The 16,121-nt window shown below is 36.4% G+C and overlaps 1 protein-coding gene across 2 annotated transcripts in view; it reads right to left on the bottom strand.

Annotated features, from left to right (window-relative positions):
• RYK (receptor like tyrosine kinase) overlaps window positions 1-16,121 on the bottom strand; it is a 96,641-nt gene that overhangs the window by 10,617 nt on the left and 69,903 nt on the right. For both annotated transcript variants that reach the window (XM_039243885.1, XM_039243886.1), the window contains exons 11-13: window positions 10,683-10,815; window positions 9,784-9,893; window positions 9,460-9,619 (exon numbers count right to left, since the gene is read on the bottom strand). In XM_039243885.1, coding sequence (XP_039099816.1) covers window positions 9,460-9,619; window positions 9,784-9,893; window positions 10,683-10,815 — 403 coding nt within the window. The remainder of the gene's footprint in view (window positions 1-9,459; window positions 9,620-9,783; window positions 9,894-10,682; window positions 10,816-16,121) is intronic.

Here is a 16,121-nt window from a genome sequence, read left to right as displayed (position 1 = left end):
ATATTATTTTGTAGTGTGGGTTTGCTCATGATAATTATTTCAGGTTTGGTATTTCTAAAAAAGTTTTTTTCCCCCCTTTATTTTTGAAAGATATTTTCACTGGGTATAGAATTCTACGTTCATAAATTTTTTTCTTCAACAGTACTTTAAAAATGTTGTTTAACTGTCTTCTCCCTTGCATTGCTTCCAATAAGAAATTTGTTGCCATCCTTTTCTTGATTCTTCTGTATATCAATGGGTTTTTTTTCCTGGCTGCTTTTAAGACTTTCTCATTGTACTAGTTCTGAGCAATTTGACTATAATGTACTGTGGTTTAGTTTCTTCTTGCTTCTTGGGTTTGGGGTTTGTTCATTTCTTACATCTGTGGGTTTACAGTTTTCACCAAATTCGGAAACATTTGTCTTTATTTCTTATTCTTTCTGTCCCTCTTGTTCGCTCTGTGGACCCCAATTACACAAATATTTACCTGAAGTTATCCCACAGCTCAATGAGATATCCTTTAAGAATTTCATGTATCTTCTCTTTCTTTGTATTTCTTGCTTTACTCCCATATCAAAAGGAAGGTATTCTTCCTCCCATGCCAAGACTATACCTTCACCTGGCCTCCTGAGCCCACCTTACTTATCATTTCTTGGACCCCCCCCCTCCAAAAACCACATGTCCAACCTCTTTCTCTCCATGTTTCCCTGGCCTAAAAAACAAACCAAACAAGCCCAATAAAAAACAAAACAAGGAAGTAACAAAGCCTCTCTTAATTCTGCCATCCCATCAAACTATGATCATTTCATTCTACTTCATAGCTGTACTTCTTCAAAGTGTAATCTACTTATTGCCCTTGCCTTCTCATCTCCCACAGAGCCCACAACAATCACATCTACCTTTAATGATTTACTAAATCCACTTGTTCAAATGCTCTCAATGATTTACTAATCCTCTCTGACCACCGCAGGTATATTTATAGACTAAAGTCTCCCTGAAACTATCTCCTTCCTTGGCTTCCATGATGCAACATTCAACTTAATTCTTTCTTTCCTCACTAACTGAAACTACATATTCCCTGTATTCTTCCCTTGGCTTTCTTTTCTCTCTATTCACTACCTCTGGGATCAAACGCTCCTGTTCATTCAATCCTCACTTTAATGAAGCTTATGTCCAATTTCTAATATCCTGCTTTTATATTGTTCCAGAATTCCAGACCCACATTTGATCCATTAGTATCTTGAACTCAACCTGCCCCATTATCAAATCAATCATGTTTTCCCCCAAACCAGATATTCTACCTACTGTCTTCAATTGTGTTGTATCTTCACAATGATCTCAGATTTACCTAACAGCAGAACCAAAGAAAAGTACAGATCAAAGATTACACTGAAGTTTTTGGAAACATGGGCCCCAAGTAGAAAGGCAGAATAGACATTTATGCAATAGATCTAGTAATTAAGTGCTCAAATTGACTTAAGTGCAAAGGCAGTTAAGTGCATTAATTGAGTTTTGTCTCAGTGCTCAAAAGTCCATTAAGAAATTTATTCATAAATAACAACCGTGGTCAAAAGAGAGAATCTCTGAAGTAAAGTCTGTGGAAGTGAGATAAGAAGAAATGTGAAATTCAACATGGAAACAGAGAGGATAAGAGGTCAGTGTGAGCCATTCAGAATTTTTTTACACATTGAAGTACACAGCTCTCCAAGGGTAAGATTAACACAGCTGGCTGTGAATGTTCTTAAAATAAATGACCCAAAAGGTATATCTATATACATCAACTTCAGTTCTGTAACTATGGAACACCTGCTAAAGGAAAGTAAGTAAAGCAGAGTTTCCACTGACCATTCCGGAAAGAATGACTTACGCATAAAAATATAACACAGCATGTGGTAGGTGCCATTAGGCAGGTACAAAACTTTCTGGATTTCCAAAGACGACCAAATCAAGGGCATAAAAGTACCTTGTGTGTATGGACTCAGCAGGAATTCCAGAATGGATGAAATACAGACTATAAGGAATGTACAATGGAAAATAAAAAGTTAAAAAGGGAAGATGAGGTAAGAAACAGAAGGCTCTGAAAACTAGGGGAAGGAGCATGAATCTTCCTTTACCAACTTCTTGTGATTAAGAGTTCACTTTGAAGATCAAAATATCATGGAAGAATATTCTTAGCAATGAAAGAAAGCTAGTGTTTACTTACTAACATTAATCGATTTTCACAAGTTTTAAAAACTGATATCCACTGTGCACAAGGTACAGGCTTTACTCCTTTACAGGCCTATATACTCCATCCTAAATATACAATTTTTAAAGCTTTTATTATTCTATGAATTTTAGGTTTTCAGATACATAGTTTCTAGGCCTTTTTCAATAACTGTAACAGATATATAAATACAGGAGTAAATTACCTTAAAAAAGCTTTACATTTAAAATTTAAGATATAACTAATACATTTATACAAGTGACCCTTAAAATAGGCCTTTCAACAATTCTTCAAGGTTAACTACCTAAAAATCTTGATATTCCTCCAGATTTATCATTGTGGCAAATACTTTTTTATACCGGCCAAATGAATGCAGATATATAATGACTGTATACAAAAATGCACTGACTGCATCAGGAATCAAATTTAGTACATGCTGCTAACTCTAAAAATCAGCAATCTTTAAGCACAGAGTGTCATACGTGATTGAAAAGAGATGACTTCTACTATGAAACTGCCCTAAGATCTGTGATTAGGAAAGACAGAAGAACCAATATTGGATGCCTACCAGGCCATCACACATATCTGCTATTTATGATACTTTATGGTACCAGATGCTTAGACACTGATCTTCAAAACATAGGCTATTTGAAGGGACTGTTAAACGTCAAGGAAGGGAAAGGAAAGGGAAAGGGATATTCATGAGATCTCCTGAAGAAAATATCTATTCTTAGGAAGAAACTAATATAGAAAATGTATCAAGGGCAATACTTGATCACAAGACAGCAACCGGTCACCTCTGAAAATAACAACTGTTCCTTAAGTAAATCCATTTATTCCTCTTCCCCAGGAAATACTAGGACAATTAAAATAATACTATGAAATACAACTAAGCAATATTTTAGTATTAACAATATTAAGCTGTAAATCTTTATTTTCTAATGTCCAAATGATTCTTTCACCTTTCCAGCTTTTTCTTAGTAAGTTTATATCAATTGCTATTAATGTTAATTTTTATTTAGTTAAATTTATTGAAGTACAGTTGACACACAATATCAAGTTAGTTTCAGGTACACAACATAATGATTTGACTAGTCTATACATTATATTATGCTCACAAGTGTTAGCTACAATCTGTCACCATACAATGCAATGCTATTCCTCTTAAAATGTGAATTTTATACTTAAATGGTACATCTAAGATTGTTGATGTGTAAAATCTACAACAATAATAGAAATGAATAAATACTGGGAATGTATGCATTATTCTAAAATTAGTAATAAAGAAACAATATAAAATAGAAAGTTTTCCATGCTTTTAAAAATAATAAGGATTCTCCCGGTGAAGAAAAGGGCAAATGACATGAATAGACACTTCCCCAAAGAGGACATCAAGGTGGCTAAGAGACACATGAAATAATGCTCAACATCACTCATCATCAGGGAGATACAAATCAAAACCACAATGAGATAACACCTCACACCTATCAAAATGGCCAACATTAACAACTCAGGCAACAACAGATGTTGGTGAGGATGTGGAGAAAGAGGATCTCTTTTGCACTGCTGGTGGGAATGCAAACCGGTGCAGCCACTCTGGAAAACAGTATGGAGGTTCCTCAAAAAATTAAAAATAGAACTACCCTACAGTCCCGCAATTGCACTACGAGGTATTTACCCAAGGGATACAGGTGTGCTGTTTCAAAGGGGCACATGCATCCCAATGTTTATAGCAGTGCTATCGACAATATCTAAAGTACAGAAAGAGCCCAAACGTCCATTAGTGGATGAATGGATAAAGAAGCCCAAATGTCCATCAATGGATGAATGGAGTATTACTCAGCAATCAAAAAGGATGAAATCTTGCCATCTGCAACTATGTGGGTGGAACCAGAGGGTATTATGGTAAGCGAAATTAGTCAGAGAAAGACAAATATCATATGACCCCACTCATGTGGAATTTAAGACACAAAACAGACGAACATAAGGGAAGAGAACAAAAATATGTAAACACAGGGAGGGGGACAAAACAATAACAGACTCTTAAATACAGAGAACCATCAGAGGGTTGCTGGAGGAGTTGTAGGAGGGGGTGATGGACTAAATGGGTAAGGAATCTGAAATCACTGTTTCACTATATGCTAACTAACTTGGATGTAAATTAAAAAATAAAGAAATTATAAAACTTTCAAATTAAAAAAATAAAACAAAAACTAACAAAAAAGTAGAAGCTATAGTTCTCAAAAAACAAACAAAAAAAAAAAACAAAGAAAGAAAAACAACAACCAAATACTGGGTATTCTCTGAAAACTGTTACCTTTTTTAAATTTTTTTATTTTTTAAATATTTTTATTTTTTATTTCTAGGAGAGAGAGAGAGAGAGAGACAGCTTGAGCAGGGGAGGGTCAGAGGGAGAGAGAGATACAGACTCCGAAATAGGATCCAGGCTCTGAGTTGGCAGTCAGCACAGAGCCCGACGCGGGGCTCGAACCCACGAACCGCGAGATCATGACCTAAGCGAAAGTCAGACGCTTAACCGACTAAGCCACCCAGGCGCCCCTGTACCTTTCGTTTTGATATCACAGTAGTTCAGAAGACCACTCTTCATGAGTATATGATCAATGTGAATTTCTCCTGCTCAAGTCTGCTCAAGGTATGGGCAATGACTTTCCAAGACACTGGGCAAACGAGCAATAATAAGAAGCACTCTGCCATAGATATAGTTATCTAGATAACTTTACAGATTTCCCTCCTTCTTCGAGGTCATCTTTAACGTTCACAAAGTAGATACTGTAAAGGCACAAGGAACACATTTTAATTTACTCTGCACCCTACAACTGTTCAAACACCTTAAAGAGTCTCCTCATTATAGTAAGTCATACTGGTAAGATTAGCATGGAAATCATTTCCTTGACTTGTTTTTGCCAAGAAAATGTTTTTAAAAAACAATGTAATACTATAAAGACAAAAAAAGCACTAAGAAAGAAACTCTTAATTGTGCATTCCTGATTGCATTTAGTTTCTTAATAGGAGGTAGTCTCTTAATAGCAGAATTATGTTAGCTACTATAATTACCTAAATAATTGAAAGAAGACATAAATCAAGAAATTTATTTTCAAATAAAGGAAAAGAAAGTCACACAAAAAAATCAATGGTGGTATCTATATCTGATAAAAACAGAATAAAAACAATATCCAGAAATTCTTAAGAATGCCTAAGATGATGTCATATCTTGGAATAATAAAAGAGATTTATAAGTAGTCAAATCTAGTTGTACATATTTCCTAAGTTCAACAGTTAAAAGCTAGTATTAACATTATAAGAATATTGACATACTGCAATACTGAATCTTTCCAGTAAAAACTGTGAAAACACAAGCAAGAGATGCAATGTATTATTTTTAAGATATAAAACATTAATGTATTTCCAAACAAATCACAAAGAATTTTCAACTATAAAAAAAGGCAAAACTGTTAAGGCTCTTTTAAAGAACAAAGAAAATGCCCCCTCCAAGGCAGTAATATCACTTGTTAGACGTTACATTTACAGCAGAAATGTGTATTTTACATATGTAGGACTCTGGTGGGAGTGGGGTTACATTACTTATTTTGCATATGACAACACACAAAGCTTTTCAGCCCCAAACCAGCATTTTAAATGTAGTTTTTGAACCCCCAATTCCATCCATAAAGTGGGAACAGAGAACAATAATTATACATACATATTTTCAATACAAATGTTAAAAAGCAATCTTTAACATTTGTATTTTAATGTAAGAATTCAAAAAGTATTCGATCCCACAAAACTGAAAAATGGATTTCTGCGCCAATAGTGATATCATAGTCATAGGAAACAGAACACTGTTCCTATTTCTTTTAATCTTAATTATCCAAGACAAAAGATCTTTAGAGAGAAAAACTATATATACACACATATATTTTAAAAGAAATGAATTTCTAAGAATCTAAATAAGAAAAATCTGAACATTTTAGCAGCTAACCATGTTAAATGTAAATCCATGGTTTTCTCACTATCACATTCTAAGTACAGCCAGGAGAATTTGGGTCACACAGACATTTCAAGTCACACTAAAAGTAATTATGATTTTAAAGTAAGTCTCCTGTTAAGTTGCTCACCATTAAGTTCATGGAGATTTTTTTTTTAGAAATAAAGCTATCACGTGATCAAGCAGCAACAAGGTATCTAGCACAAATATATTCAGAAAGAAGACAGATTCTTACATAAAATATGTGAACTCTTGCAAAATTTAGAAAATACCATAACCATAAAAGTAACTAATTCTAAATATAATTCTGAAATATTTGCTTAACTAAGCCATGTATCCTCAACTTGGGACTTGAACAGCTAATATGGGACAGTGTACTCAGTAGAAGAGATGTAGATCACATTGCTTCGGGATGTATTATTATTTTTTTAATGTTTATTTATTTCTGAAGGTGAGAGAGACCAAGCACGAGCAGGGGAGGGACAAAGAAAGAGAGAGAGACAGAATCCTATGCGGGCTCCTGGCTCTGAGCTGCCTGCACAGAGCCTGATGCAAGGTTTGAACCCATGAGCCATGAGATCATGACCTGAGCCTAAGTCAGATGCTTAAGTGACTGAACCACTGAGGCAACCTGCTTAGGAATGTATTATTAACTGTAGTTTCATTGCTTTAAAGTGTATTATCTAATTTAATTTTTACTCAGGAGTTCCTGTGAAATATTTAATCATAAATGTTGTAAAAAATAATTCTATTACTGCTCAAATATACAATGGAATACCTACACAGACAAATACATTAAATTAAGGATTGCATATTCTGGGAGCTTCCACTGTATGAGCAAACAGCATTACTGGCCATCTTGTATATCCCCTTGAAATTTTAACTATCAATATTCCTTTTTCTAGGAGATTAATCAAACAAACCCCAATCTCTTGAAGTTACACAGGATACTTGTTATTTAAGAAATAACTTCTATTTCCTGACATTAGACTAGTTTTGGGTTCACCACAACTGCCTCTTCATTTCTGCTAAGGCAATTATATTTCTTTCTTTTTTTAAAAAAATTTTAATGTTTTATTTATTTCTGAGAGAGGGAGAGAGACAGCGTGAGCAGGGGAGGATCAGAGAGAGAATGAGACATAGAATCTGAAGCAGGCTCCAGGCTCCGAGCTGGCTGTCAGCACAGAGTTGGACGCAGGGCTCGAACCCACAACCATGAGATCATGACCTGAGCTGAAGCCGGCCGCGTAACTGAGTGAGCAACTCAGGTGCCCCAAGGCAATTATATTTCAATGAGTAACAAAATCATAAATTTTAAAAATCAACCACTGAAAAAGTAGTAAGATCCCAAAGAGAAGAGTGACTTAATCTTTTAAATCAATAATGCAGTAAGAATTTAAAAAACTATATTGAACAAAGTTACTTTTCTTCATTCAAAAATGTTCAGATGTAGGCTTTTCTATTAAAGGGTGGACCTGAAAACCATATAGTTCTTTAATTGATGTTATGTTTTAAAGCTATGTGCTAAAAACAAAGTTAAACTCATTTGTATTCCCATGAAAACAGCTTTGCTTAATGTAGAATCTGGCAAAGAATTCCAGCCACAATTCAGTACTTGTACATAAAGATCTGGCAACCCCCAAAACATAGGAATAAGCACAATTTGTCCTTACTGCAATTCATACAGGAGCCGTGTGCTACACTAAAATCAAACTCTGCTTTAGCATTTTATATTATTTGAGAAAAACTGAAATCAAAACCAAAAATGCAACCTTTCCCTCTCTCCAAAAAAAGCATATCCTGGATTATATAGGTGGGTCCTAAATGCAATCATAAGTATCTTTATTAGAGAGAGGGAGAGGAGTTTTAAGAGACAGACATACACAGAAGGAAAGGTGATATGAACATGAAGCAGAGAGATGCAGCCATGAGCCAAGGAATGCCAAGAGCCATCAGCAGCTGGAAAAGGAAGGCAAGTTTCCCCTTTAGGGTCTCTGGAGGGAGCATGGCCCTGCCTATACCTTCATATCAGACATTTGGCCTCCAGAATTGAATTGTGAGGATAAATCTCTGTTGTTTTACCAACAAGGTGGCAATAATTTGTTACAGCATTCAGAGGACACTAATACACTTAGGAAATGAGAGTATCAAAAGAGTAATCCTTAAAGCATAAAAACTTAGAAGTAAAAAGGTAACCCTATATTATAAATAAAATATATTGATGAGACACAAGATACAATGATAGTGTAAGGCAAATTTTTACAATTGAAACGTTGAAGCAAACAATTCTAAAAGATGTTATATTTATTATTATTTTTTAAAATTTATTGTCAAGTTAGCTAACATACAGTGTATACAGCGCGCTCCTGGTTTTGGGGGTAGATTCCCGTGACTCATTGCTTACACACAACACTCAGTGCTCATCCCAACAAGTGCCTTCCTCAATGCCCATCACCCATTTCCCCTCTCCCCCAGCCCTCCATCAACCCTCAGTTTGTTTTCCACATTCAAGATTCCCTTATGGTTTTATATTTAATACTAACATATCATTGAATAGTCATAGAGGGGGACCTTATAAGCAAAAGTTTTACCTAATCTCTATTCAGCTACAGTAATAAACTGTAGTAAACAAAAGACAGGAAAACCCATCTTTCAAATCAGACTAGTGAGAAAGTAAAAGCAATTTAAAATATCTACAAAATATCCACAAATAAATGTGGCTACTGAAACTATTCATCACTATGTATAAAGGATCCCACTATATGATCTACTTTGGTGGGTAGAACTACTCAGAAATGGACAAAAGGGAAGAGAGTGACATCTGGGGAATTACAAATAACATTACAAATAATGGTCATAATGTTGGAAGAGATGTTTGAAAGGAACAATAAATCTTTATGATCTGGCAATCACTTGGTCATTCTGAGGTTTAAATAAGAAAAGAAAAATAACCAAATACTGGAACCTCTCTAAGCCTTGGTATCCACCTTTAAAATTGGGTATTAGTGTCTAGCTACTTCATAGTGTTAACAGCTCCCTCACAGGGTTTACTCTGAGGATGAAATGTGATTATACACAGTGATGGCCCATGATCTGAGTTATAGCATCTTTCCATAAACTGGCTGACTGGAGCTAACTACATTTGCTTTCTCAATGAAACATTCAGGGAATAGTTACTAAAGTTAAAAAAAAAAAAATAGAAAAGAAAAACCACCCTAAAGCCTCTTTACCATTCATTCTATTGATAGCCAGGATTCCCAGCACTTACCACATCACTAGCACTGGAGAACTCATTATTAACCAGACTTTCCAGAGCCATCCACCGAACTGGCCTGTTTTCATTGTCCCCGAGACAGTGATAGTCCATGGGGAACAAGTCTCTGGAGAGGGCATTGTCTGTGATCTTAACCTGAAGTGTGTCATCAATGCTGAAAAGTAAAGACACGAACATCAAATGTAATCAGAGTATTTAAAACATTTGAATTAGGGTTACTCTTAAATACAACACAATGCCCACTGTGACTCCTGGAGAGAACCTCAAATCCAGGAAAAACTAAACATCAAAGGGCAGTAACAAGCTCATAGCACCTACACACAATTCCTAGCAGCCAGATCTTTGTGGATGACTTCCCTTCTGGCCAGATAGCTCATTCCACAGGCAATCTGAATAGCCATGTGTACCAGGTCTTGTTGAGAAATTGCCTGTGGTAAGAAAAAAAATGACATTGTTTGTAGTTAGCACAAAAATTATGATGGCAGCTGCTTATTTTATTCCACAATCTTACTCCGTCTCAAAATACTTCTTTACACCTACACTTGAGTTTTAAAGAGCTACTTCTTGACCAAGAATATGTTCTCATAGCTCCCTAGTATTTGTATCTACTACAGTCCTTATCATCCTGTAATGTAATTTACCATTTCCTTCACTGCCTCTCTCATCTGTTAGGTAGATTTCCCCAACAACTAGGACATACAATAGCTGCTCAATAAATATCTGTTCCATGAATGCCAAATTCTCAAGGTAATATTTCAAGTGGTTATTTGATAACCTGTCTTTAAAATCAAAAGTTTTTATTAGCATATTACCACTGGAGACCGTTTTCAAGAGTGTAAGTCTATAGCCCTAACTACTGACATGTTCCTCTACAGCCAGTCTGCCAGGACTGTGGGCTGAGGGGTGAAATACTTCCTCAGGTGGGCTGCAGCCTCCAACAATTTGTTGGGAACCCTGGCTTTAATCCTATCAATTTATAAAACATACTGACTTTAAGTCACTCAATGCAGCATTTGAATCCACTTTCTCCTGGCAACTGTAGTAAGTACATCATTATACACTCTAAATCAACAGGTTATAAATATCTTCTGGCTCATTTTGAGTTTCTTTTTTGTAGGCTTTTAAACAGCTTATATATAGGAAGGTTAATATCTATTTTCAAAGATAATATCAGAAGTTCCTGGCAAATAATTGGTATTGGAGCAAATTTTTCTCACCTGTGGATTATTGGCCTCTACTAATTTGCACTGCCGTAAAAACAATTTAAGATTCCCCCAATTCATGTAAGGCAGTATCACCATGGGCTTTTCTCCTTCTTCTATACACACATGCGTAATAGGAAGAAGATTTCTACAAAATAATAAAATTAGAAGACAAGTGAAATCTAAAACCTCAAGGGCTTATTTTTAATAAAAAGTAATAAAGATAACCTAAAACAAAACAAGAAAATCTCAAACATACTTAAAAACATGTTAACCACTAAAAATGTAATAAAATTATAAATGCCCTTTGAAAGTGGACATCAGGGAAAAGTTGTAAACTTGAAGTTGTTTCCTGTGGACTAGACTCTCTGCAGACAGCCTCTAGTCACTCTAAAACTTCTCTCTTAGGGGGTAATCAGAGACATCTAAAAAATGACTTGCTGCATTTGAGGGCATTATAACATCCTCTTTAGTCCATCAACACATTAAAGAAAAGCAGACAGGACCAGAATATGCTAATCAGGAAGGCCTCAAAGAGGCTGCAACTACCACAAAAGCCAAGAAGTCCTTAGCTGATCACATGGGACTTACTGATTTCTAAATCCTAAATTTACAATTTACTGTCTGTGTAACCATCTCTCCTGGCCTTAGTTTCCATACCTCTAACATGGCGTCACATCAACCATAAAATGTTGTTATGATGTACAAGATAAAGCCAACTTGTAGTAAACAGTATTGTTCCTCTTTATATTTCCATGGCACACATACTTTCATTCTATTGCCTAATGACACCTCTTTCCATTGATACCTGGAAATTAATTCTCTTCAAGGTTTGTAACTTTTTACATAATTATCTCATTTTCCCAACTCTGTCAAAAAGGCAAAAACTAACAGGAGTTCTTATTTTTACACCCAATGCTTTGTATTCTGTACCATAGAAAATAAGCATTTTATAAATGTTCCTTAACTAAGTAAATTCTGCCTCTAAGGATATTTAATAAGGAAATAATATTAAACATTAAAAGCTACATGAACAAGGATAGTTAATGCAATATTAATAGCAAAAAGTTGCAAACTACTTCAATGTACAAATATGAGGTAAGAGTACACCCAACCAGCATGACAGTATATAACAATTAAATGGTCACAAGCAGATGTTAAGAAAACAGGAGTAAAAGTTGACCTTGTATGAAAGCAAGATACAAAATTTACATATGTCTGCAGGATAATTCCAAAGATGGGAGAAAAAATAAAACTCTGCACAGAAATATGACAAGAATTAAAAGTTGTCTTTGAGATGTGGGGCTTTAGATCATTTCTACTTTGCTTTTTCTGTTTTGTTTTTCTTTTTTCTTTTTTTTAATGTTTTATTTATTTCCAGGAGAGAGAGAGAGACAGCGTGAGCAGGGGAGGGTCAGAGAGAGAGGGAGTCACAGACTGAAACAGGCTCCAGGCTCTGAGCTGGCAGTCAGCACAGAGCCCGACGCGGGGCTCGAACCCACGAACCGCGAGATCATGACCTAAGCGAAAGTCGGACGCTTAACCGACTAAGCCACCCAGGCGCCCCTCTGTTTTGTTTTTCTAAATTATTTCTATTGAGCATGTGCCTCTCTTAAAACCAGTTACACAACTCTGAGCCAATGGTGCACAAGTGAAAGCTGTGGGCTCCTCTCCTGCTGTGTAGGACTCACTAACAGGGAAAGCATTGACCCCATGGAGCAAAAAATGAGGACTCAAGAGATGAGTAGACCTGAACAAAGTAACCTCTCTAGTACAGCTTCTGTTTGCATTACAGCCTAGGAGTGGCAGTGATGATTAGTCCCTTAGTTGAGCAAAGAAACTCATGTAAACAGAGGTTAGGTTGACAACGACAAACAGCAAATGCATGGAGAAGAAACTTCAAAGCTTCATCTGATTCTAAAACCTTTGTGCTTTTCCCTAGGTCACTGAATATTCCCTTCCAGGAGAGCAGAAGAAATGCATGGGAAGTGACAGAGCCTCTTTTCATACCAAGTCCCATGCACACTAAAATGACTACAACAGGTATGCATACAGGTTTAACTGAGCAAACAATGATTTAGGGGTAATGTGAGAAGTTACCTGATCTAACACCCCTAAAATTATTTCTCTGCTCCTCCTCATGTCTGAAATCCACTAACAGCATTAAAGGCATTTTTTCCAGGCACATTAAGTTTGCTGTTTGAGATCAAATCATTTGCTATAACAGCAGAAGATTAAAAGCCCTCTAGAAGAGGTAACAAGCTGCATGAACATGGTTTTTTTTTTCTTTTTAAATTTCTTTTTAACGTTTTATTTATTTGTGAGAGACAGAGAGAGACAGAGTGCAAGCAGGAGAGGGATAGAGACAGAGGGAGACACAGAATCTGAAGCAGGCTCCAGGCTCTGAGCTGTCAGCACAGAGCCCGATGTGGGGCTCGACCCCACCAAGCGGGAGATCATGCCCTGAGCTGAAGTCAGACGCTTAACTGACTGAGCCACCCAGGTACTCCTGCATGAACATGTTTTAAAGTACAAATGGCTGGTCTTCATTCTGCCCATTTTATAAAGGAAAGAGGATAAAAACATGATCCGGGACCTAGATGAAGAGTGGATGAGGGCAGAAACTGGTGCTGTAGGCAGGAACAAGGTAGAGACAGGGAAGGTTCTTTGGGAACAGGAGATAAGACTTGCATGCGGTTCTCAGTCTTGCCGAGTGTGCCTGGAGAGTGACAGCTGGGAGGCACACAGTGTGAGGTCACCATCAGGCAACCTCAAGCCAGTGGAGAGCCAAACTGCACACAGAAATAACTCAAGAGTATTTTAATGGGAAGCACTTTGGATACACTTAAAATAAATTGATATCTATCTTTTTCTTTATACAGCTATTTTAATTTACAGTAAAAGTTACTCTCACAAATTCCAGTGGAAAAAGGAATAAAAAGAATTTCAAAATGCTTAAAATATTTCAACACTTTACAATTCTTACTCTTGGAATGTTAAAACATGAAGTAAACATGTTTTGCATGTGGAATTGCATCCACAACCAGTTTTAAAAAGTTAAATTCGGAAATGAGGTGTCATTTCTTACTAAGTGTATTCTGTTGCTTGATAAGTTCTGTAATATAAACACTGAGGATCATTAGTTCATTTTCATCCCTCAGGTCCAGCAGACTTCCAAAAACCAGCAAAACTGGTGGTACATGAATTAGAAGGAACAAATAAATGCAGATACTGTGTTAGGAGTCCTGGTATTACTCTACAGCCAGAAAGAACAATTAGCTATGACCAAAGTATACAATGTGCCTTTAGAAGACTTTCCCCAGTCACTGAGTGTCCAGGATGAACCCTATTCAGCATGTGGAATTCCATCACCTAAAGGTGTCCTGGGGCTGCTAATTCATTCTGATAGGATGCTGGAAGCCCACAAGTTAAAGCCACATGAGAAATGCTGCAAATACTTGCTCTGAACATTTTTCAGCCAAAACATCTAGGCTACAATGAATATAAAACTGCTTCTTGGGAAAATCCTGGCTTTGTCTTCATTTATCCCTGCCTCCCACTTATATGCTGAAGTGTACAGACCTTTTATCAGGGTAAGAATACTAGGTAGGTACCTAAATACTAGGTTGACATCACATACTAGTTTAAATATTTTTGGGGGCGCCTGGGTGGCTTAGTTGGTTAAGCGTCCGACTTTCGTTTTGGTCATGATCTCGCGGTTCGTGGGTTCGAGCCCCGCGTCGGGCTCTGTGCTGACTGCCAGCTCAGAGCCTGGAGCCTGTTTCAGTCTGTGACTCCCTCTCTCTCTGACCCTCCCCTGCTCACGCTGTCTCTCTCTCTCTCTCTCTCTGTCCTAGAAATAAATAAAACATTAAAAAAAAAAAAACTTTTAAATATTTTTGGCTCTTCCCCTTAGAGTCAGCATAACAGAACATCAAGTACTTCCAATATTGTTGAGAAGGACATTTCTAAATGACCATTATCTAGTTCTTATCTTGTTACTCAAAGGAAACAAAATGTGTTTTTAAGGAAATATAATCTCAGGGATGTTATCCATCCATCCCTCTGTAAATAAGTTCTATACTTGGACTGAATCAGGCCAAGGGAAGATAACATTCTTCAACCACATGACTTTAACCCTTCAGTGGGACATCTTCAGTCCACCACCACCATATGTTCAATTTTTCAAAGGTCCCTGGGCTTTTTTATGCTCAATGAAACTAAAAAGTTCATTATATTAACCAATGCCCCAAGTACGATAAGCCAAATGCAACATCTGCTTGAGAATTTGAAACTAGAAAAACTTTTTTCCTCCCCAAGGAACATTTATGTTTCTTTCCCTTCTAATACTGAGATTTACCAACTTTTAATGTTTCTTCAGTGTTGGATGCCCAGAAACTAAAAGGTGTTTTACGTTCAATCACAATAAAAGTATTTGTAACCTTATTGTTGGCTTATTTGTTTTCTCTTCCATCATCACAAAGCCATAAAACTCAATGATTTTCATTACCATTTTATTGCTCTTACTATTGCTGCCTTCTTTTAAGGTTATCAAATTCTTTCAAATAGGAGCCAGAGTATAAATGAAACTCAAAAATAAAACTCTGCGTAGTCATCTTATTTTTTGGTAGAACTCAAGTAAATGCTCAAAGTATAAAGAAATTTAAATGCATGATGCCTTATATGCATCACTTTCTGTGTTTTTCCCCCAGAACTCCATAAATATCTTCCAACAGGAATGGTCACTGTCCCCTTTTTTAAACATAGGCAACCAAAGCTGCAATAGGCATACAAATTAAGCTGACTCTATACAGTGTTTTCTTTAAAAAAAAAAAAAATCTTGCCCCAATATTGATACTGCTGCATGCTGGATACTGCATTTAAGCGGCTTTTGTCTCAGAAGATAGAAGCTTTTGTTATAGAGGACTGATACATGAAGAAGAGTGATATGAGCTTTTTTTAAAAAAAGTTCTTCATATAGAACTACAAGTATTTCTTAAAAATCATACTATGACCTAATGACAAGGCACTGGTTAACCATTCAATAAACGGCTCCATATCTTTTTTAAATGTACACATGAATTCATGATCTCATGGTTCATAAGGTTGAGCCCCACACTGGGCTCTGAGCTGACAGTGTGGAGCCTGCTTGGGATTCTCTCTCCCTCTCTCTCTGACCCTCCCCCAACTTGTTCCCTCTCTCTCAATAAATAAACATTAAAAAAAGAATCATTTGGGGGAGGGGAATTGCAGGTTGGATATAAATTTAAGTGCCGAGATGTCCAGGTTACTTTAAAATATTTCTACTCTCCTAAGTATCTATGTATCATCTACATAGATAATAGACATAAACACCAAACGAAAGTGGCAAAATGTTAACTATCACTGAATTTAGGAGATGGGATCACTGGTGTTTATTATTCTCGTCTCTGGTATTCTATGTTAAAGAATCTC

Source organism: Hyaena hyaena, unplaced genomic scaffold (genome assembly GCF_003009895.1).
Source record: "Hyaena hyaena isolate Hyena2069 unplaced genomic scaffold, ASM300989v1 scaffold_234, whole genome shotgun sequence".
Taxonomy (NCBI): Eukaryota; Metazoa; Chordata; class Mammalia; order Carnivora; family Hyaenidae; genus Hyaena; species Hyaena hyaena.
The sequence above is the reverse complement of the archived record's forward strand: the minus strand, read 5'-3'. Positions and strand labels throughout refer to the sequence as shown.